The sequence below is a fragment of the Ammospiza caudacuta genome, chromosome 7, assembly GCF_027887145.1.
Source record: "Ammospiza caudacuta isolate bAmmCau1 chromosome 7, bAmmCau1.pri, whole genome shotgun sequence".
NCBI lineage: Eukaryota > Metazoa > Chordata > Aves > Passeriformes > Passerellidae > Ammospiza > Ammospiza caudacuta.
In genome coordinates, this window is record NC_080599.1 from 35,379,677 (window position 1) to 35,403,528 (window position 23,852).

Below are 23,852 nucleotides of genomic sequence, written 5' to 3' on the forward strand. Positions count from 1 at the left end.
GTCCCATAGAGCTGTGCCCTGCACTTTCCTTCTCTCCTGCTTGCTCCTCTCTCCCCTTCAAGATTTCTCTCTGTCTCCCTCCATCTCTCTCTGTCTCTCTCTCCTTCCAGCTCCTTCTGGACCCTTCTGCTTTAATCCAGAGAAAGGGAGCAGAACTAATTTAGCTGATCCCACTTGTGAGGGAGGCTCCAGTGAAGAGAACAAAGCTATTGGGATTTCTGGGGCAGGCAAACACTTGGAAAAAAAGCATTAATGCTGGCATCTTTTCCATCTTCAGAAAACTATTCCTGTTAGCAGGTGTCCAGCATTAATGACTACTTTGTTTTAAGGGGTGTCAAAGTTCATAATAAAATTAATTTTTACATCCCACTTAATTTTGTAATGAATGAGCACACATAGTACTATCCCTGCCTATCACCCATAACTTTATGTGGCAGCTTAATAGGATCTCAGGAAAGGTGCTCTGCCTTATTCTAAGGAAAGGACAGCATTTCCAGGCTGGTATGGGCTGATATCATAACTGATCCTCTGTTTGCAGCACTGCAGTGAAGGCAGGACTTGTTTCATGTGAACATAAAAGATTTTTGGCTGTAAGTCCAGGCTGATAGGTACCACACTACCAGTGTTCAACTTTTGCATTTTCTTCATAAAACCTTCAAACTTTTCAAGCCCAGGTTGGAAATGCTGCATCCATGCTAAACCTGTCTGGGTCACAGAGCAGTTACATGACTCCCACTAGCACATACAGCAAAAACTGCACTGGAATTCTGGTGCCCTCCTCAAACTACTTCAAAATACTCCAGATCTTCAAATTGTTAATTTTATCTCTATTTTCTTAAGAATTATGTGTGGCATTTCTAAGGAGTTAGGGAACATTTATCTGTGGTTTTGGTAACTTACTTTCTTTTGAAGGGCACAATGAAAGATGAAAATAAACATCCCTTGGAAAGCATTAAATACTGTGAAGAGATATGTCATCACAACGGTCCCCTCATTTATAAACAGCAGACCAAATGACCATGTTAGGCCAAGGAGACACAGGAGAGCAAATGCACCCAGGACCCAGGATCTGCAAAAGAAAATTAATTTTAGTAACATTACTTACGACAATGTACTTTGCCAAATCCAATATTAACATTTCAGTTCCTGCAGTTGACTTTTACTAGTTTCACATTCAAATGTAAAAATTCCTTGGGTTTAACCTTTTATCTATTAAAGAAAGAACAATTCCATTCAGTACTCCTAGACTCCAATGAAAACAGCAAGAATAGATATAACCTTTGTCTTTCTCAAGAACAGCATAGGATGTCAAAACTATTTTGAAATGCAGAAGTATAGCACAAGCCTCAGCTACTCCCATTGCTTTATCTGCTTTTAGAGAAGAGATTGATAAATCTGGCTTAGCCACTAATCACACCATAGATTTTAAACAGTGGTGCTGCCATATGACACCAAATAATGTAACACAAATGCACAAAGGTTAAACAGCATATTAAAAGCCTAGAGCCCAAATCATTAATGCTTCGATAAACTCAGCTAAACTGAAGCTAGAGGATGCAACTTCCGCATGAAGAAACCCTGCTGAAATGCGACAAAAATATGGATATTGCTTTACAGAACAATCTAAAAAAGATTCCATCATGAATAGGTTAAGGAAAAGGAATTGTAGCAAACAGCACAGAATGAAAGGGAAAGGGAATTTAGTCAGTGAATTCCACATCTAACTAATGATCTTACTTGATAAATGGCTTATTATCTTCATAGCTAGAAAGCATTATAAGCAGAAAAGAGAAACAAAATTATTAGACAGAATTGAAACAGAAATTAATAAGAGCATTTTTAATTGTCTATAAAAATTAGTCAAAATTAGGAAATTCAAAATGCAGAGGCAAGCAATTTAAAAGTATAAAGGCATGTAATAGTTTAAAAGTCTTTAGCAAATCAGGTATCTCAAAAATAGTTAATTAAAATTAAGGGAAATCCACAATATGACCGAGTTTGTAAAGTTAAAAATCATGCTAGAAGTTTGTTAATGTAGGGTTCTATCTTACCCAGGTAAGTCCGTATTATAGTAGCCATCACAAACACGGTAATTACTGGTGTGGATGAGAAGACAGAAAGAGGAAAAGGAAGAAAAGAGAGAGATGCTAGAGATTAGCTCTCTCTCTCATCATGCAACATGCAATGAAGCTGATACTGACCTATCTAGAACATCTAGTTCACAATGTTATCCTTACTGAAAGTCTCCCTTTGCCATTTCCAACGTTCAAAGCAGATCTGTCAGACCCTTTCACATCCAACCCTCAGTGTTAGAAAGTGGCACCATCCCTTCAGTGTTGGTAACAAAAAACCTTGAATACAATGTAAGGCTAAACAGAATACAGTAAAAAGCTATCTAAAAAAGTGAAAGCTGCCAAAGCCGTGTTAGTTATCAAAAACTTATATTACTCTGCAAAAGGGACACTACAGTAGAACACCATGATAAAGTAAACATTTGTTAAATTAGCGCGAAAACAACAGATAATCTTCAAGTTAACAATAATAATAGAGCCAATTCTCTGGGGAGAACAGGATTACGAGTAGAAACTGCTCAGAATCCCTAAATCAAAAAGTCATTTAACAAAACAAACTTAATATAATCATATCAGCCATGCAAACAGGAACATCATTTTTGAACTGCATTTTAAATGCAAATGAAATTACTACAGTGCTGTGGCATTTCCGTGAAACAGTTTCTTGGCACTAGTTCCAGGCTGAAATTATCTAATTTTGACCGGCGTTTGTGACATTACAGCAACAATGTGACGAAAGCAGGATTGGCTCTGTTTGCTTCTAATTGACATCTGCAGTTGCTGGGAGACAATGGCATGTGCTCCTAATGGAGAGTAGCTTTCAATCAGTTCAGCAATCAGAAAATAATCATAGTTCTCATACTTGAACACAAAGCACTTACTTAATGTTTTCCAACCTGCTAGAGTCTGGTTTCAAAGTGTTTGAGTGCTTCACCATTTTGCACAATGTGATCACCAGGAAGATAAGATTCAGCTGTCAAAACAGATAAGAATGAAATTAAACTACTTCAAGTAATAGGTTGAATAATGATGATGTTACAGGCTAAACAAAAACCCTGTAGTTTATTTCCAAGTAGTGAAAATTGGTAACTATATCAGATGGTCTGCAAACCGTGATTGCAAATAAGAATGAGAGGATAAACATATTAGAAGTCCTTGTTTCACCTAATTTCCAAAATGCACCACATCATCATGAACCACTGTATTTAACTAACGTCCAGCACTTGCCATTGTCAGTTTAGCTCTGTCCTCCAGCATGTTTTGCTCATCACCTGCTCACCTTTACCTGTCACCCCAGGCCCTGTTCCCCATATCACTCTCTGAGGACAATGGTCACTGCTTTACTGGGCTATACTAGCTGTCTTTTTATCACCCCATCCTGATTTTGAAATGTTTTTCACCTTTGCTGGTTTCTCCTTTTTTTTTTTTTTTTTTATTTTATTCCTTTTTGTTCACACAATCCTACTGGGGTCTTGAAAAGACCTTAAGTGTAACTGGAAAAAAAGAAAAAGAGAGGAAAAGAAGAAAAAGAAACACAAAGATGTAGCAAATGCATCAAACTTAACAGTGCCATAGACATATGCTGGTGGTGCACCCTCCTGCTGCCCTCTTTCCCTTTGTAGTCCGGATTCTGTCGAAGCGAGACTGTGTGTGCACTTGAAGGACTGTGGCATCTTATTCTTGTTGTGTCATTCATACAGGTAACACCAGGGAAGACACTGAAGGAAATTTTTTATCATTCTCTTATTGTGAAGCAGTATCACAGATATCAAAGTTACTGGGTGCCTTTCTCCTATTGATTTCAAAGCCTGTGAAGAGCACAGGCGAGCCAAATACAACGATGCCTGCAGAACACGGGCTAGAAAATGGTATCCAATTAATTTCAGTAATTAGTTTGTGCTGTCCTATATCAGACAGAAAAGTTGGACAAAATTGTATCTTTGAAACCAGTAAGAGCCATGTCCTTTCAGCAAGAAGACACACATCCTTGTCGACTACTACAATGCACACAAAGTGGCTGGACCAAATGCTAAGAGAAGATGGAAGAATATGCTTGGACATCCTTATAGCATACATTATATAGAGAACCCCATCCTTATCATCTTCCATATAAATATCTGCAACTGGTTACTGATGAGGCATGATTATACCCAGTCTCTCAATTTGGGAAGCCTTTGTTTTAAGACAGCTTCAAAATCTTCATTCTTTTTGTAACACTGGGGATACCAGTTCATGCTAGATGTGTTCCTGCAGCTGTGCCTCAATGGTCAGAAATGTCACTGAAATCCTGACAAAGAGCTGGTCTTAATCTTGAAAAGATGAGTATTTTGAAGGCTCTGATCAGAGTCTGTTAATAAGAACACTTATTACAGAAAAAATTCCTACTGCTACGGGCAATCATGTTATTGCTTCTGCTGCTGTCTCAAAATCAGGATGGACAGCATGAACTATAATGCAGTTCTCAACACCTGAAAAGTGTGTGGAAACTTTTGATCTTATCATGCAAAGTACAACATTTTTACAATTATATGTTGAGATTAATAGAAAAAGGTGTTTGTGATACAAAAAACAAAAATAAGCTTTCTGTTTGTGTTTCAGGAACTGGCTGAAAATACTTAATCTTTAGGCTGATGTATGTACATGGTGTAGGTTATGCATATTTCTGTTGCTGCAAAATGTAATAGAAGTGTCAATAATTCATGATCTTGGTGATTATCTTTTATGATTCTTATAGGAAATTACTAACCACATGAGAAAAACCATTTAGTTACATCATTGTGATCTCTTCCTCTCATCTAGGTTTTCACTGTATGGTGTCACTTCATTGGATGAGAAAACAAGCTGCTTCTTTCCCTGGCACCAGACAGGACAAGGGCTCTGCAACAGACCTGACCTTCAGCTCCATGTCTTTGCACACAGATTTCATTTTTCTCTATTTGAAAAAGTTTCTTGCACAGTTTGGTAGCTGACATAACATGCACTTCTTGAGCCTGCCTGAAAAATGCAACCTCAATTTGCTTTTTGTGAAAACAAACAGATTAAGAGCTAAGACACATGCCCTGCGTCAATCCTAACACGTACATCAACTTTGTCTGCAAACCTATGCATCTGGGAGTGCACAATCCAGTTCAGAATAATATTTACAGCACAGCTGGAAGCTAATCCTTGCCTAAGTAGCTACCCTAGAGTATCCTGTATTGTACTGACATCATGATTCTTGGATCAAAAACTCATAGATATGGCTTAGCCCATAAATGACTGCCTTATGAAACAAGAGGGGTTTATGCTCTGATTCTTTGTACAGCTGAAGTGCTGGTTTGCCACACGACAAATAAAAACTTGTATTCCCAAGTTTTCTTGTGTGGTTTCTTTGGTGACGTGGGCAGACATGGCCTTACCCCAGAGCCTGAGCCAAGCTCCATTGTATTAAACAGGTTTTATGTAGGTACTCAGCTCTGTCTGGGTGTATGACATTGCTGCACCAGGGAACAACTGCACAAAGCAGTTTCTTAAGTGACATTTTAATTGTAATTTATGTACAGACCCACAAAACCAGCCCACAGAAATAATAATGCCATATCACAGCAGCTGAAAAAGTCCTTCCAAGAAAAAAGGGAAAATACTCTACTTTGAAGACAAAGTAACTATGACAACTGAGCATATGATACTTGTTTCTCCATCACTGTGAAATGTTGCATAGTTTTCAGTTTCAGCAGTCAAAAGACCATGGTTTGCCACTTGTTCAAACATGCTGGCATCTCTGTTACACATTATATCATTATAAAAAAACCCTATTTTGCTTGCTTACAGCTACTGTAACCAAACCTTTCTATAGATTTGCTTTTGGCTCCCTGATTGTTTTTAATCTAGAAATTTATTGTTTTGGAGGAATTCACAAGTTAAAGACTTTTTGGCATCTTGCCTTTTTTTTTTTTTTAATTTTTTCTCATGAAAGACACTAAGCAGTGAGGAAAGGGAACTTGCTGGAAAATAATTGCTTTTATAAGGGAATAGCTGAATTAATTTTCTTGGTGAGAAATATGTAGGGGGGGAGAAGAAAACACAGTTAGGACTTTTGTATTCATGTGTACAAGCAAAGCTTTTCCAGCTCTGAGCAACATAGTCTGACCCAGAGCTGAGGCTATTTTGAGAAGAAGGCTTGACTACAGATCTCCTGGAGATCCCCACAACCTGAATTGCTTCTGTGAGGACTGAACTGTTACTATCCAAGCAAATGAATTTGTAGATGTTTTCCAAGCTTGACAGATGGTCTGAGCAGGACACCTTTCTTTAAGAAAATGTTCACCACAAGCATGCAGAACTCTGAGGTCATACAGAGGCCCACATGAGTGGCAAGAGAGACTTTTGAGAGCAATCTTCTATGAGAAAAAATGGGCCTCTGACAATGGTGGCATTCTCATCACGTCGTGTAACATAAATGGTCAGTGACTGGCTGGACCTCATCCTGACAACAGGGCTGCATCCATCCCAGATGAGCCAAAATCTGCAGCTGAACAGTACCCCTCTTCTTAATGCTAACAAAAATATAAATATATTGTTCAAACACACACACACAGATGCACAATGTATACATCCCAAACAGTCCTAAAATTATACCCTTGATTATGTCTGTAAAATCTTTTTCCTGCTGCGTGTCTGCAAATCAGACCAACATTCTTTTGAAAGCTAAAAATAAGAAATTAAAAGTCTGGTCAGGCATTAGGTTTGGATTTGAAGATTCTGCTGTGATACCAAAAAGTGACAAAACACACAGCTACAGAAGGTGGAGCTATAATACGAGATCTTTTAAAATATTAGCTGGTAATAGTAAGCAAAAATTTGAATTTATAGTATTTAATTTATGTTTATACTTGATTCTGATCTAGTTTCTAAAACTTACTGTCTACTGGAAGAGACGGAATTCTGGATAGAGAACTAGCTTGATCTATACCCTGATTTCAGAATTTTGTGTAAAGTAAAAGATTAAAAAATTATAGTATCTTCTATAGAACTTCTATTAGTTTCTTGTCATCTTTTAATACAAGTGTAATTGGATAAAACAAAGTGAAAGACAATTGATATATATTAAAAAATAACAACTTACGACTTTAAAATATAAAATATGAAGAGTTTTTATGGCAATAATCAAATGTAGCACACTGGAAGACCATGCTTATTCCACAGGCAACACACATATGGCCATTTCTACTTTGGAAATCAGAAGGAACTGGACGTGAAAGAAGGTATAAGCAGAAAATGTGTCTTTCTAGACCCTGAAACCTATGTAATTTTGAGACAGGGAGTGTGCCCAACTCAAATTAACTTTTTTAGAAAGTAGGTTTGCTAACCTGCACAGAAGACTAATCAACTGGAATTAGCTTCAAGTACAATGAATTAGTAGCAAAATGAAGTTAGATTTTGCAAAAACTATGATAAATTTCCCCTGTGACTAACAGATAAATACCATTTATCAAGTGTCTACTATAGAAAGACAAATACGTATTATTTATAAAAAATAAGTTTACAAACACAGTCCATTTTTACTTGTGGAGCTAAGTTATGTGTACGTCTGTCCATCCACTGACTTGGGTAAGCAATACTTCAGCCTGGGTGAGGACATTTAACACATTCTGTGTTAATGAAATGGGGCATCTTAGTAATTTTTGCTTAGACAACCCTTGGTAGACTAAAACACGGGCTCTGCCTGCAAACTGGGAGAAGCAAACTGCAACAGTTCTGGCTAAATTAAACCAATGCCACTCGTTCCTTGGGCATGAATGAATCTACACAGCAGTCAAAGTGCTCAGGCTTTTCTGACCACAGATTCCAGAAGTGCACTGTTTGTTTTATAGCCATGAACCTGCTCAATGGAATCACGTCCACCCTGAGCTTAGCGGCTTAAAATTCATTCCACACAGCCTGCAGTGCTGACATGGATACGATAAGACAGAGGAACAGAAACACCACTCTGAAGTAACCTAGCTGAACTGCACATGTTCTGACCCTTTTTGAACTCCCCGGAGCTTTTGTTACCTGGCAAATGCAGCTCTAAAGCTGCTCTTGTATCTGCAGATCTTTGCTCTTAGCCATGCAGAAGCCTATTTCTCCCTGGGACTGGCAGTGAGAGAGGTGCTCTCTGAAGGCTTCTAAATGAGTGTGCACATTGAACTCTTACTGAACTGAATTAATTATTAAAGATGCAGATGGAGCTGTCCAAATGATAAGAACAACTCCTGACGTATCATGATCCAAGCTTTCATTAAACCATTTCAGGCATACTAATGGTTTCCCACCGCTCATTACTTACATGCTCTTTTCTCATAGATATAATAACCCTGGTGCCCAAAGGCATGACAGGCCATAGAAATAGTGAAGCTAAAAGTTCCTCAGAAGATGTACTGAGGAGCTTCATGCTTCCCCCTCATACTTCCCATTCTCATTTTGTGCAAAACTGTGCACACAAGTACAAATGCTTATAAATTCAGAGAAAAAGCTGTAAATTAAAAGAGAGGACAATACTGTCAAAAAAGAGTTCCTGTGCAGAACTACTAAACTGAGAAACAAAGAAGTGATTTGAGCAACACGTTAAAAACCTTACCAAGGCAACATTCTCACATGCTACTGACACTAAGTAAGCTACACTTCAGATATAGCTTTTTGGTTACAGTGCACATGACATATTATTTTTCAGCCACTACACTTCTCACTCTTCTTCCTCTGGTTTCTCTTGCTTTCTCAGCTGGGACGATTAGAGGGCAAAGCAATTGCTAGAGAAGAATTACTCCTAGGAACTGTGCTGTGATTGCTACCTGCTGTTTCATATTTTTCAAGTTGGGAATACTGCTCCCAAAAGCCTTTTGCGTCTCAGTCTAAATGATTTGCTGGAGGATAATAATGTCACGGCCAGTAAATAATAGTGAACTATGTCTGTACATGGTCAATATGATTAAATGTCCTTCACCTCTATTCTCACTCTGACCTGGTTATGAGGAAGTGAAAAAGCCATCAGCAAAGCCCAAGGCTTCCTGTGTGAAATGTTATTTTAAAGGAAGGAGAGAAATATAGGTGACTTAGCAAAATACCCCCAGTAACAATAAAACAAGGAAGGAGCCACAAACAGCAGAATTATCACCACACAACCATACTTGATGTTACTTAACTATTGTAGTATGAAAATCACAACAATTTCCAGAATAATTACTATTGTAAGAAACAACTTTGTGCTGAAAATTATTGTCTATCATATTGAACATAGTAAGTCTATATTTCTAACATTTTCAATTGCAATTGTAGGTTTAATTTTAAAAAATACCCATCATTCTGAGATATGATTTAATTAGAACGTATTTAGAATAAAGTCTGTACAATTATTATGGTCTACACTTAAATCTTACAAACACTGTAATTTTTCTAATTCAAGTCATACACACATAAATTTTGGCATCTATGCCCATGTCTTTGAAAATATGCCAATGAACTTTAACAACCTCTACATTGCACAAGTATCTTTTCTTAAGTAATCATTCAAGGATTCAAATAGTTTTTGATATAAACAGAGTAAATGCAAACCAAAACATTGGCCAGGCACATTTTTTAGCAGAAATTTCCATAATCAAAGTATCAGTTTGTACTGTAAGTACAAAAAGTGCTGAAATATTATGTCTGGCATACAGATCTATAAAAGTCAAAGAAATTTCAAAATTTTACCTGATGCATGTGCTTCATACTGAAAAAAATAAAATTTTTGAATATGGAAAAATATAATTCCTGAATTTGGAAATTCAAATGAACTCAAATTCTGCTAACATTTCACAACTCTACTGCTGTGAAAGAGTAGGAAGACATGCAACTATTTAAGATTTCAAAAGCATGAACACAAATTAATTCATCCCTTCAAACTATCAGCAATTATGAGGAAAGGCCTCTATATACATAGGCTATGCCCCCAGCCAGCCTTCTACAGCACTTCCCAAGTAAAGCCAGGCTTTAAAGATACAGAGATAGCAGAGAAAACCAGGGTGAGCCAAAATGCCCATCATGCATTCACTGTGCTCACAAATTCCTCCACTGTGCAGTGTTGGCATTGTCAGTCTGAAATAAATGGGAGAAGTTCTCTCCCTGGGTTGATTACAGGCTTTTTACCTGGAAGTGCTCAGAGAATTGGTAATTGATGTCTGAGTGCAGCATTCTGTGCTAGGGGGACACTGGGGCACCCAGTGGGTGCACAGATGGGTGCAGGCACACAGAGGCTTCAGCAATGAAAGTGCACAGGATTTCTACTGCTTACCTAACAGCCCATTATGTGCACTAAAACAGAGCAACTTCTATGCTGACAGGCACCACATGTAACACAAATACACACAGAAGTAGGCATGGAAAAATGTGCATATGCAAATACACAGACAAATACTGCGTAAGTGTAATGGAACAAAAAATTTATTTAATTATCCAATGCATTAGAATACCCTTTTGAGATAATTATGTTGGATAATTAGCAGTTAAATTCTAGAATGTGTACAGTAGTGACTCAATTGAAAGCAATAATAATGGTTCCTTTTAAAAAAACCCTGTATTTAGTACTTCATTGATCTTTCATATGACTACACACATCAATATGACCTTCAGAACTCAAGCCATTAGGAAAAAATGGCCATGCTGAAGTGCCACCACAGCTTTGACAATTAATCATTTGGTCAGCACTCTTTAAAGATTTCTACACATTTATATAACCATTAGTCACATTATAAATTGTTTCTAAGCATTTTCATGGGATGTCTTGTGAATTAGGATGGCATTGAATGAAAATTTAATTTCATTTCAATTTTTTTAATCTGCTGTGAGGTCACCTAAAAAGAAAGGGGAAAAAACCAAGCTTCTTACCAGAATAATAAAAGTAACAGGTCCAATGAAACTCCAGATAAAGTAGTTATCTACGTGTAGCCAGCAACTATTTGGAACAAAGAGAATGAAAAGTGAAAAGCTGCATTAGCCCCTCAGTGCAATAAATGGAAAGTGCAAAAATACTTCTTATAGTAACACTTTGCCAGTAAACAATGATGAAGATTGCACAGTACCATTTATTCCATGGACAACACCTAACCTGAACCTCATCTCTTCCAATGAGCTCTGTATAGCACAACTGAACCTGAAACTACATCATTAGGAATAACTAACATAAGGAGAAACAAAACCAAAGCAAGCTCTCCTTTCAGTCAAAAGGTTTGGTGACAGGTGTTATCATGGACTAATGAAACTAACATCAGTAAATAATTTTTGCAGCCTTCCCATGTGATCTTCATATCTGCTTTTAACTTTATATCCTATGTTAAGTGTTCACGCCTGAGGAATATGAGACAGAAAATGCTCAGATGCCATGTTTTGCTGAATAATAATATGGTATAAATAAAATGCCCCACCTGGGAGTTGAACTGTAGAGAAAGAATACATAAGATACCAGACTAAATGACGTATAAACCTATTAGGGCCAACTTCACTTAGCAATTCATTTTTCCAGCAGCCCAGTTCCCTGCTGAATTCTCTTATTTGTCTTTCATCAGTAGCAACATCAAGCAGCTTTCTTGTAGTCAACAATATCTTCCCCTTCTGTAACTAATTTCATCAAAGGACAAAATAAACACTACTGAAAGGCAAATTCATGCCTCCAGCAACTCAAATCCTCAGAAATGTTTCCTGTCTACCTTCTGTCACTTCTTATATACATCTGTATTTTTGTAAATAAAAGGCAGTGGCTAATTTTAATCCCACTCTACTTGCCTGATAAAATATTATCAAAATAAAACACATAGGTTGGAATATTGTACTGTCATACCTCAGGACGAGAGCTAGCTAGAGGGACAGCTGAACAAAGAGATTTAATGAAGCATTACCTTAAAACTGAGTGGTTAGGCTTGTCAGATACTTTAAGTTGAGAAATTTTGCTTAATATACATCTGAGTACAAAAAGTTATTTACTTTTTCAATTTGTTTCAGGTCAATCTTTTGTGTTAAAAGAAAGACCATAATTTAGAATTGGTCTCCCTAGAGTACAAATCCCCTGAACCTAGAGAATTACAAAAGACTTGATTGCAATTTGTGCACAGCATCACCATTCTCTTACCAATAAAGCTTTCAGATGGTATTTTAGTCTGTCAGGAACCCTCTGACAGCTAATAGGCTTTAAAAAATTATTCACTTGAAAAACACTCAGGTCACTTGCAATTACTTACGCTTTCTCTGTTCCGTAGCTCTTATAGTCAATAGCTGCTGAGACACCAACTACTGTAGCAGGGAAGAGGTAGCCAGCAACATAATAGTACTTCTTTCTAGAATATTCACTTTCAAATACTTCTACTAACATTAGATAAAGCTGCACTCCTTCTAGACACATCCAGGCAAAGGCTGCCAGGAAGAAAAAGTGTAAGAGACCTGCAAAAACCGGACATGCAATCTGCAAAGAAAGAGAGACATGGAAATGTAAACCACAAAACCTTCACATCTTTACCTCTGCAACTGAAAAGTGTGCAATAGAACTGCAGACAGTTTTATTAGAAACATTTCACAAATTCAGGAGCGTCTTCCCTCAAAACATACTCTGAACCTCAAAACATACTCTGAACATTTGAAAACACTAATATGTGTTCAGTAGTTACAGAAAGTGAATTAGCTGAACAGCATAAATGAAGACAAAGAAATTGCACCCTCGTCTCCCAGTCATCAATTTCAGAGTGGATTTCCTAATTTCATAAGCAACTTTTTAATTTTGAAACTGATATGGTTTCAGGACTTACAGTTTAGATAATCCTAGACATGAACAGCTGGTTCTCTATGCATAATGTAATATTACATATTTAAAATTATAAAGTGTCTGTCCCACGATTTTTGTCTGCTGTAATATGGAAATTTCTACTGTTGTAACAGAAATTGGTCCTAATTCTTTCCCCATTGGCTAAATTCTGGAAGAAACTATGCTAGATTATTAGTTTCAACTAAATGAATGATGTCAGAATTAATTTTACCAATACTACCAAAATACCTGCTTGAATGTGAAATGTAAAAAATGTATATACATATAGAAAAGACTTTGTACTAATATATATAAAGATGTAGTCAATACCTGTTAAGACATTTGAATATATATAGAAAAGGTATTTATGTTCCTAATAGTCAACATTCAATTTCATCTCCTCTTTCAAAAGTCTAACCACCTGCTTTGTTAATAGCCAGTGTTTCTCAACTGAAAATAAAAAGCATATTTTGGGATGGATGTAAATACTATGTGTGAATATATCTTATTTTCATGCTGTGCTTTTATGTTAGCCTTGCTGGGTTGGAGTGCTAAAAACTTGTCAGCGTTGTCATGTTTTAATTCAAATCCATTTCAAACAGTCATTTCAGAGAACAAGATCAGTACACAGAGAGAAAACTTACCTTGTACTCTGTCTTATCGATGCCTATTAGGAAAATGAACTCAGCAATGAATAGGTTGATACAAAGGTTCTTGTGAATAGTGTTACGATCACTTTGCAGGCCACGGAAAAAACAGAATGTGAAGATGCAGATGGCCAGGCAAACAAGAGAGATGACAATTCCCACCCAGGTGATGACAGTGAGGAGCAATTCGTGCACTCCATCTTTGTACTAGAAATAACCAAGAATGGAGAAAATTAATATGACTCTTTATGAGTATAAACAAAAACCTATTTTCACAGGTATCCAGAAAAGTTACTTGTTCATTACATGAGATGGGCAAAATGTACTCAGTAATTTCTCTGTCTCAGGTCAGCTTCCCAGAAGAGCAAGATCAGGGTAAGTAGAAGAGGAGCAGGTCTGAGAGAAAAATGTGACTATTTTATCCAGCTCAGATAGCATTTCCACTTTTTCTATGGCTCACTGCAGACTGGTTGGAAATATGAGCAGAGAAACATAACATTTTTAAGGTACCATTAGCCTCTGATGAAAGGAGAGAGGAAAGCTTTCCCATGGACTTTCTACAGACCTGCAACTTCACAGCAGAGAAGAAAGAATGACCTACACAATGAGCAGGACAAAATGCAGAATATGCTGCCCATGTAATTCTGGCTTCAATCTCATGTTTATCTAAAGGAGATTCCTTGCCTCAGCTCTTCGCAGTGAACTTTTCAAATACAATGGCTTAATGAGAAGTCCCATATCCCTGTAAATATTGCATGCTCTTGGGCCCCTGACATGCAGGAAGTGCTTTAAATAGACAACAAAATTTCTGACTATAAAGAGGTGTTTAAACAACCAGTATGGAAGTTCCTTGACCTTCCTCGGCAAGGAGAGCTGGCATTTGGGCTTCCAGGGAACAGCTTGCACAGCTGTCTGAACAGACACTCCATCTGTACTGAGGGGGAGTCTGTAAAATGGTTGTAAGGTTGGTCAGTAACTTTAAAATACGGCTTGTAGAAAACTCTTGCTCTTCCTTGTTTTCTCTTCACTGTTATTTTGCTTGCAACTTTATGGATGAGTAAGAAAAGTGCTACAGAAAGCAAATTCCTTTGGAAAGAGTGGGTAGGAGCTATAAATACTACAGAAACTTCAACAATTTTGGATCTTGCTAAAAATTTAAAGCTAAGTCTTTTAAGTTTGCTCCCCGTTGCTGGCTGGAAATATCGTTACTTACCACAATTTCCCGACGAGCCATAAGAATTGCAAAGTTGGTGAGGTGACTGCAAGCACACGTTGTATGAGTTTTATTTGTGTCAACCAGTTTGCAGCCTTGAGTTGACCAGTATCCCATCATAGTCCTCTCTGAGTAGTTCCAGAAGGAACAATTTGCATTGAAATAATTGTCAGGCTGGGAGACAAAAGGATAACATAAAATGAGGATTTTACACACTAAGATGGCAATAACAATTGTTTAATATGTGTTAAAGATAATTTAGATTAAACTTTGCACGTTTTGGACAATAAAGCTTTTAATCAGCAAAACTGTGGACTATGTTGCACAAGGAAGGCATCTAGTTTAAAAGGGACTTTATAGTCCAAAGCACTCTGAAGTGTAGTCTCAATTACTGTAGACCCCATTTTAAACAATTACAATTTTTTGCATGGATGGTACATTATAGTTGTTTTTGCTTTCTGGAAAGTTAGGACTGTGAATTTCTTCTGAAGATATTTTTTTCTGTAATTGACAATTTGAAAATAGGATCTCTTTCCTTTGGTTCTCACCTTTGGTCAGGCCAAAGTTATGTGAAAAGGTATCACAAAAAAGTTCACTCCTCAGTGCCTATTTATTTTGATGAAAAAAAATTCCAACCAGATTTAAATAAACAGGCAAACAAGAGGAAAAATCTAACCATATTTTCTCTATCACAGTAGTGATTGTTTATTTTCCCCATGTGAGACATGAAAAGAGAAAGGACAACTTAAGAGCAAAGAAACACATTAAATTAAATACCATGAAGAAAATATACATAAATTCAAAGTATAACAGATCAAGATACCATACTTTATTCTTTGCTGAATAAATGCAATTTGAACAATTTGTATAAGCTTCCATAACTTGGACCAAAATTAATGTAGAAAGGTAAAGAGTGAATAAAACTTACTACATCAAACCATCAAGAATCTTAACACTTATTTTCTTCTCTTCTACTAAGGTAAGAGTTAATTTTCAGTTAGAAACAAATGAGTCATTTACATTTTCATGTTGATTACTGAATTAGCTTTCATTAAGAATACACTTAAGTTCTAATAATCACTGAACCAGGCTCATTTAATTTTATGTTCATAGACTTAACTCGCGTCTCTGACCTAGTCCAACATTTAAAATTCAAATGGTAAAAAAGAGGTTGTTTTTCTGCATTGCTTTTCTCTCTTGCTGATTTTGTGACCTTCCCACTGAGTCATTAGCATAACTCACATCGATGTGCTCCAGTGTGAAGTGCACGGGATCGGTCAGGTACACCCGGCTCGACTCCTTGTTGATGGAGGCGGCGATGACGTGCGAGTTGACGGCGATCGTGCTGTTCTGCCCCGCCAAGTCACTGCCCAACTTTATGGTTGCATTTTCAGTACTGAGGAAACGGCCCAAACTTTTGTAAATAATGAAAACCAGTTTGGCTAGTCCTACAAAAGAAAAAAAAAAAGCCCATCTTCACTCCACAAAGGTCTACAGAAAGACGGCGACCTGTACTCTAATGAAAATTAAACATCAGTAAACTGAGAGGTATTTTCAGGCCACAGACTTGAAGAAAAACGACCAGGTACCCGTGATCATCAAAAAAAAAGCCACAGAGCAGCTTTGTGGTGTTTTGTTTTGATGTTTTAACTAGGTAAGGTAGGTTTATAGAAGTTAATGGAGTTCCACTGTTCCGTGCCCAAGGCTCACCATTCCTGCTGTTCTGTTTCATGGTCCGTGCAGAGAGCTGAATCCAGTTCCCTCCTTTACCAGCCTGAGGAAATCGCAAGTCCTGCACTTGGCCCTCAGTAGAAAGCACTGCAACATCCAAAACTAAGCAGACCAGAAAAAAAAATTGTTAAAAAAGGAGAATGCAGATAAAGTCTCTTGGCCAGATTACAATATGCCAGACGACAATTTTTCCCCCTAGTCTTTATTTAGTTTTCTCACATGGCTGTCTGTAAGGCAGATTTGTACTGCATGCTTCAATCACACAGACTCAGCTTCTTTAACTAAATCTAATGCACACTGCTGAAATGACAGCACTTTACTAGTGATAACTTGACATCAAACCTTGTTCAAATTTGTGCCCACAAAGCATCCAGTTAAAGATACTACACACATATTGCAAAAAATGTTAGTTTTGAAGATGTCAATGTTTATGCAGTATCCTTTGCTGACAAATTTAGATCTTTAAGTATTCATTGAGATATAAAGAGTTTTTTTAAACAGTCAGCAAAGAATACCTAGGTATTTTTAGGAATAAAAAGAATACCTAAGTATTCATGCCACGTATTTAGCTAAATCAGTATATGTAGCTAAACATTATTTCCAATTCTTTTTTCCTACATCTACTTCTGTATACTTATAGGAAACCATTTTATTAGTTCTGCTAAAAAGCATTTAAATTGAAAAATCAGATGCTACTCAGCCATACTTCAGTATTACTTTTATAACACATCTCATATTGGGAAATTTTTGCAAGATTACCATCAAATGCTGGATTTCCTTGGATAGATAAAATCATTCATATAGGTGAGAGCAGACAACTGCTTGACAAAATCTGTGTTATATTAAACCAGTCCAGCTACAGCTCTGAACTACAGACTGACAAAAAGTATGAAATTAGGAAATCTCTTTCTCCAAGTCATACATACATATGTGTGCCAGGAATTCAGTCTTGCATGGCATCAGGGAAGTGTTATTATGACATGAAGACAGCTTTTCACAAGAAGTAATATTCAGTGTCTACTCATCTCCATGGAACTGCTTGTGTACATCCAAAGGCAGATCTGTGATTCTACCCACATTCCTTCAAAACAACTGGTGCAGTTCCTTTGATAACAGACTGTGAGACTTTTCCCCATCCTTTCCCAGTATCTCCCTACTCAATTAAAAACTAGGCAGAATCATCTTCTACAGCTACAAATATGCAGACACTGAAACGTGAAAAGTCTCATTTCTGCAGTCTATTCCAAGTCTCTATCTTGGTACTCTGCATATTAGCAGACTTTCAGGTTCCTTGTACCTCCCTGAGACTACATTAATCTCTGTAATAAGGAATTTTAATTTTATGCATAGCAATGATTTTTGCTTTAACACATCCTGCACAACAATATTTGCACATCTCTAATACCAAACCCCTTCATTTCTCTGTCACCACTTAAATTCTAAATTATGCTCCAACTATCTCCAGCTATTTTGCAGTCTCTGGAGCATAGCTATTCTGCATTATGGGAGATGTAGTTCACTGAACACATTTTTACCTGAAGGCAGTCATGTTTAATATAAACATTTGGCCTATGCTGAGTGCCTAAAATATTTAACTGGCACAGCACATTGCAAAAAAAGTAATTTAAATTCATTAGGAACAGTTTATATTTAACTGAAAAGTATTTTCTGCAGCTCTACAGAAAGCAGTTACCTCAAAAAAATCCATACTCTGCCTTTTAAGCACTCTTCACATCCACGCATTCTGCTAACGATTTTTAGAGATAAATCAACTTTGTAGCATCAACTACTTTCCATTTTATAATGTACTAATGACAATAAAGAAGAAGGCTAATTTCAAAGGACCAAACAAGAAAAGTGTGTTTTCCCTGCTTTGGAGCACTCACCTTTCCATCAAACATTGCACAGCTCAGCCTTCAGAAAGTATGTTGCTATCTGGAGCACTATTTCTTCCTTTTGTGTAGAGCAACACATACCACTTTAAGTTATGCTCAAAAAGAAGTTTACTTACCAATATTTTCTGTGGGCATTGAGACTCTACTTGGTTCTACAAGGTTATCAGCCAAGACAAAAGCCCCTTCTTCTAAGGTATCAAGTAACATTGTGGCTGCATGGGCTTGTTCTGAAGAATTCATGTCCTTCCAGGACTCCAGAGCTTCAGGCCTGAGCAAGTTGTCCACTGTATCCACAACTGCCTGCATTCATTAGAAAACTATCATTAGGTCTGAAGCCCTAGGCAGCTGGGGAAAATTCCCAATGTTATACGGTGACAATTATAATACTTAACTGTCAGAATGATTTACTGTGATTTAATGGCACAAGAACACTATTTTCAACATTAAAATATTTTCCATCTGCTTGTTGGATTAGCATGAATAGAAGCGCAGCTAGCCACTAGCATTGTGTGGTCTCTAAGCAGTAAACATGCAAATTTGACTTGTTTTGTATCAGATATAAGTATGGTATTATTAATGTGCTGAAAAATGTAAAAATAAATGCCAGAAATCTTGCCTGAAGCTTTCATCTTAATGTCAAAATGTATAACTTCTATTTAAAAATGCTAATGCCAAAATTAGCACTCCGCAATTTAGGCTAAAATGACAATAATTGTCCTCTGGAAACTGAGCCCCACTAGTGCAGCCATAGCACTATAAACTACTTGTCTATGACAAATAGACCTTCTTTATTACAGGAGGCATGAAATGAAGCTGACTCAGTGGATATAAATTAGTTTTGGCCACTCTCACTCCCCCTCCTGTTCCTGTACCTGTTCATAGATACTTAGAAGGATTACCAACTCCCATTCCTGCACAAAGGTCAGTTGGAAAAGGAAATCAATAGAGCAAACAAGGATGTCCACTGACCGTTCCTGTTATCAGTGACGGCAAAACTGTAAAGCTGAATAAAAGCTGCTATTTTAAAAAGTTTTACTTGTAACAACTCTATCATCATGCTTTAAGGTTCACTGAGCTGTCTATAAGGTAGTAATAAATAAGGAAGAAGAATAATTCAGTGACATGATTACATTATTTTACAAAATAATCCAATCAGAGTAATCAGGTAATCAATTGAAGGCAGGCTTTTACATTAATGCATAACGCTGCTGTGCACCGAGTGTGCTGTGCATTGAGTACAGCAGGCACTGCTGTAACACCCTGTTTACTCTGTCCCATTTACCTATTCCTAATGTGTCATTAAGCATATATACAATTTGTTTGATCAATTTAAAAGCATTGGAAATGGAAACAGAACACATTATACAAACAGGAAGATGTCAGTCTGGAGTACTATATTGTGCAAACAAACGAATGGGAAAACTTGGTCAAGGCTACTGTCAGAGCAAGATTAATTAGCCTAATCCATTTTAATATCCTCTTTCTGTTGCATTGTGAGCCACCACGACCTTCCTGGCAGGTGGAAGATACTTCGAAGTGGCTTTAAAGCCTTTTTTCTTTCTCTAATGGGAGAATAGTCAAAATGTTCGCACTGATACTGCTGCAGCCATTAACTAGAGTGGAACTGAAATTGGTCTGCAGAGGCCAGATTCATTAGTTACTAAGAAATACAGATTGGAGCCTCTAATCTGAGGTACAAATGAATTCTCTGTCACAAAGTGGGAACTCGCTTCATTTGCATAGTGTAAGTCAGCTTTTGATTTGTAATTTCAAGAGGTTTATTAGTCTTATCTAAGCAGAGAAGCCCATTTGAGACCTACAGAAAATGACACCAGTTGGAAATTAAGGTTCTGCTCTGGTTTCTCATGTACCGCCATACAGCACTGACGGTATGCATTCATGGACACGGTATGCTTTTCCTTCATTATGGGATAACTCTGCATTTTCCTTGTGGAAAATCATCACCTGCCCAGTAATATCTCTGAAGTTCTTCTCCTCTCAGACAGAGGCAAATGGATGGGAAAAACCCCACAACCCCTGTGACACAGCTGTCGGAGCAGCCTTGTTACTGCTCTTCTCACAATCCTGTTTGCTAATGGAAAGGAAGCAGAAAAACCCACTCTCTCCAAACCACATCTGCTGGATTACCCTTTACTATTAAAATATATTTGCTAATAAAAACCTATTACAACTATCATTGCTTGAGAAGTAAATTTATCTCCAGATCTTTGTCTTTTTTGTCAAATTTCTGTATAACTGGACACCTCCATTGCACTTCCAGGGCTTTGGGATAAAAGACAGAAGTGCCCTGTACAGAGAAATCTCTTTTCAGGAAGAGTCTGAATTTTTTTATTATGTTGTAAAGTATTTCAAATTTCTTTCCAAAAATAATTCTTATATTTCATCTCAGAGGATACAAGTAAAAATCAGTATTTTAAAAGAAGTTTTGAAAAAATCTGCAATAAAATATTTCAGAGCCAGACATGTTTGTCCTAGGACTTTATTCTGCCCTTCATAGGGGTGAGGTGGCATTACTGGCATTGTACTGCAGCAAAGGAGCTGGCCACTACAGGCAACCATTCTACAGCTGGTGAAAGGAACTGGAAATCAGGTAGCAATGTGTTACACGCCTTCTATACAGCCTGGTTAATGGGACACATGGCAGACATTTTACTAGTGAAGTTAGAGAAATGTTTGTCTTTGCATTGTATCCTCAAGTCACTGAATTGTAACAATTCTTAAAACTGTAAGAAGTGATTTTACTAGGCATAAGAATACACACAAAGCAAGCTATAATGTACATTTTTCTCACAAGCAAATTAACTCTAAACAGTCTTTGATACAAAATTCTACCAAGGTGAACTATTTTTTTTTAGTTGCAAGCTTTTTACCCCTGCCCAAAATTTTATTACAAGAGAGATGTTACTTCCAATTCAGATAATAATCCCTTCTGCTCTTTTAGTTTTAAACAAGTTAAGGTACAAGAGGTATGAACTTTGATTTTATTTTTTTTTTGAGTGTTATACCTGTGCAAAGCCAACATTTGTAAAGTTGATATGGGGCACAATACACATTTATCAAAGACTGAAATACATAGGATCATGCAGCAAGATGATAAAGCGTGGCAGGTTGCTGAAGCAGGGAGAAAGCAGGGTGACAGCACAGGAGATATACCTTAAGGTAAGCCCTGCACGTCTTCTCTCGTTTTTGGAGCTTTTTAATAAGGAAAAAGAAAATCAGAAGTTAGAAAGATTCTGGAAAACTTCAGAAAGAGAAAAAAAAAATACTCTGGTGTTTCAAATCCTGATTTTGAATGGCAGCCTGGACATAAATCTAGTTTCTCTCCATGATGACTACAAAAGAACATCACATAGGAAATGTTTTTTCCCAGCTGTGGTTTAAGCCCAGCTGGAAACCAAAGACCACACAGCCACTTGCTCATTTGCTCACCAGCAGGATGGGGGAAAGAATCACAAGGGCAAAACTGACAAAATCCATGAGCCGAGATAGACACAATTCAAAAGGTAAAACAAAATAAAACAAACCAGGGAATTAATTCACTGCTTCCCATGGGCAGGCAGGTGTTCAGCCATTCCCAGAAAAGCCAAGCTCCATCAATCATGGAATGGTTACTTGGGAAGACAAACTCCATAACTTCCAAGTCCCCCAGTTCTCCCTAATTCCCACCAGCTTTATATGCTGAGTATGATGTCCCATCATATGTATGGAATACCCTCAAGGTCAGCTGGCCTCAGAGGCTCCCTCCCAAATTCCCATGCACTCCCAAATTCCTTGACAGTGCAGCAGTAGGAAAAGAAGAAAATGCTGTGAAAGTGCTACTCAGCATTAACAAAAACATCTTTCTATCAAAGATATGAAAGATTTATTTCAGCACAAATCCAAAATGTAGCCCCATACTAGCCACTGTAAAGAAAATTAACTCTAGCCCAGCCAAAAGCAGCACAGCAACCTTTACTCAGGTGTCTAGATATCTTTTGCCCAAATGGTGGGGTTTGTATGAAAAGGTCAAAGGAAAAAATCTGTGTGTGGGCACTTGATCTGTCTCTGGGAAAACGATTTTAAGGGCATCTAGGGACTGTAAATAAAACTATTGCCAAAATAACAGAGAAATGCATGGATCTCTCTCTCTCTGTAAAGGAGGATGAAAAAATATTTCATTTGTGGCTTGCTGACTAGGCTCATGCAAGGAAGAGGCTGAGAAATACAGCATTTCCCCTGAGAAAAAGAGGAAAAGTAATAACACTGTAATTTGTATTTAAACCACAAAGACACATTTTCTCTGAAATGTTTCTTGGAACATGTTTCCAGAGAAAACATTAATTCAAGTTTTAGTTATGTGCAGTAAGGCCTTTTTATAAAGATCAATTATAAGTAATGTTGGTGTCTTTAGAAGTCTAAGAAAGTGCTATTATTCTGCAGGAAGTTGGATTAAAATAAAACCATGCACCTATGCAGAATTCCACTGATTTTATTACATGTTCAGGGTTAAAAGGATCACTGGATAAACATGCTGATTTGTTACAGAATTTCTGAGAGCTAATACTCATTTCCCTCACACTAGTTATAATGCATTCCAGATTTTAATATGGGACACAGCTATGTATTTTAGGACCAGTCAGCTATTGTGAATTACATCTTATTCCCTAAAGAAGGTAATTACAACTTTCTGCTGTGTATTTACTGCTGTTTTCTCTCATATGCTTATTCCAGAACTATACACATACAGGAACAAAGTATAGATTAATGTTTCTGAAAGGAAAAAAATACCAAACCCAAGAGCAATTGTTATCTCAGCAGGAGGAGGTGATGGGAGGTGTGTACCTTGTTATAACTCCTTCCAGCAGAGTCTTTTTCACTGGGCCGTAGCTCCTGAAGCTGAGCATCCAAAATGTCCACGAGCTGTTCCATCAGCCTCACTGATGAACTAACATCTCCAGCAAAGACTGCTCCTTTGGTGTGTTTAGCCAGTTCATTGGCCAGACTAGCAGCATTTTCTCCACTTCTGATCTGAAATGACAGTTTATATTATCTCAGCAGGGTCCCTTGTTCTGCTTGCGGCTCCTAATTCCAATTCCCTGTGTACCTTTGTTGTGGTGAAATAACCATTTGCACATACATTGAAATCTGTAACTAATTGAGACCAATAACGTTCTCTTTATCTCAGAAGATTAAAGGTTCTTAGATCCGTGACACACAAAAGCAGTTCTTAACAGCCTTCAAAACCAGAAATCTGAGTGGGACTTTTGGGCTCAATCTTCTATTCATCCTCACTTTCATTTTACTGCCATTATCAGACAGTAAGAAATCTGTTTGTTCATACCAGTGCTTGAGGCATTTGAAAGTCAAGTAGCCTTGTACTGACAACAAATTATCCAGTTTTCATAAACTTTGTAAATCTCAGTAGGGAAGGAAAACACAGAAAGTGGTTCTGCAGTTTAATCATACCGTTATCAATGCACTCAGACAAAAATCTATTTATTACAGTGTAAT

General features: G+C 37.3%; 1 protein-coding gene across 2 annotated transcripts in view; it reads right to left on the minus strand.

Annotated features, from left to right (window-relative positions):
- Window positions 1-23,852, minus strand: part of ADGRL2 (adhesion G protein-coupled receptor L2) — a 158,999-nt gene that overhangs the window by 13,961 nt on the left and 121,186 nt on the right. Inside the window, exons 8-20 of one of the 2 annotated variants that reach the window (XM_058808994.1) lie at window positions 23,184-23,369; window positions 21,516-21,554; window positions 18,458-18,641; window positions 16,426-16,548; window positions 15,958-16,163; window positions 14,716-14,889; window positions 13,500-13,709; window positions 12,299-12,519; window positions 10,953-11,019; window positions 2,954-3,045; window positions 2,052-2,096; window positions 1,738-1,764; window positions 901-1,069 (exon numbers count right to left, since the gene is read on the minus strand). In XM_058808994.1, the coding sequence (XP_058664977.1) occupies window positions 901-1,069; window positions 1,738-1,764; window positions 2,052-2,096; window positions 2,954-3,045; window positions 10,953-11,019; window positions 12,299-12,519; window positions 13,500-13,709; window positions 14,716-14,889; window positions 15,958-16,163; window positions 16,426-16,548; window positions 18,458-18,641; window positions 21,516-21,554; window positions 23,184-23,369 (1,743 nt within the window). The remainder of the gene's footprint in view (window positions 1-900; window positions 1,070-1,737; window positions 1,765-2,051; window positions 2,097-2,953; window positions 3,046-10,952; window positions 11,020-12,298; window positions 12,520-13,499; window positions 13,710-14,715; window positions 14,890-15,957; window positions 16,164-16,425; window positions 16,549-18,457; window positions 18,642-21,515; window positions 21,555-23,183; window positions 23,370-23,852) is intronic. The other variant, XM_058808995.1, reaches the window with a different exon arrangement.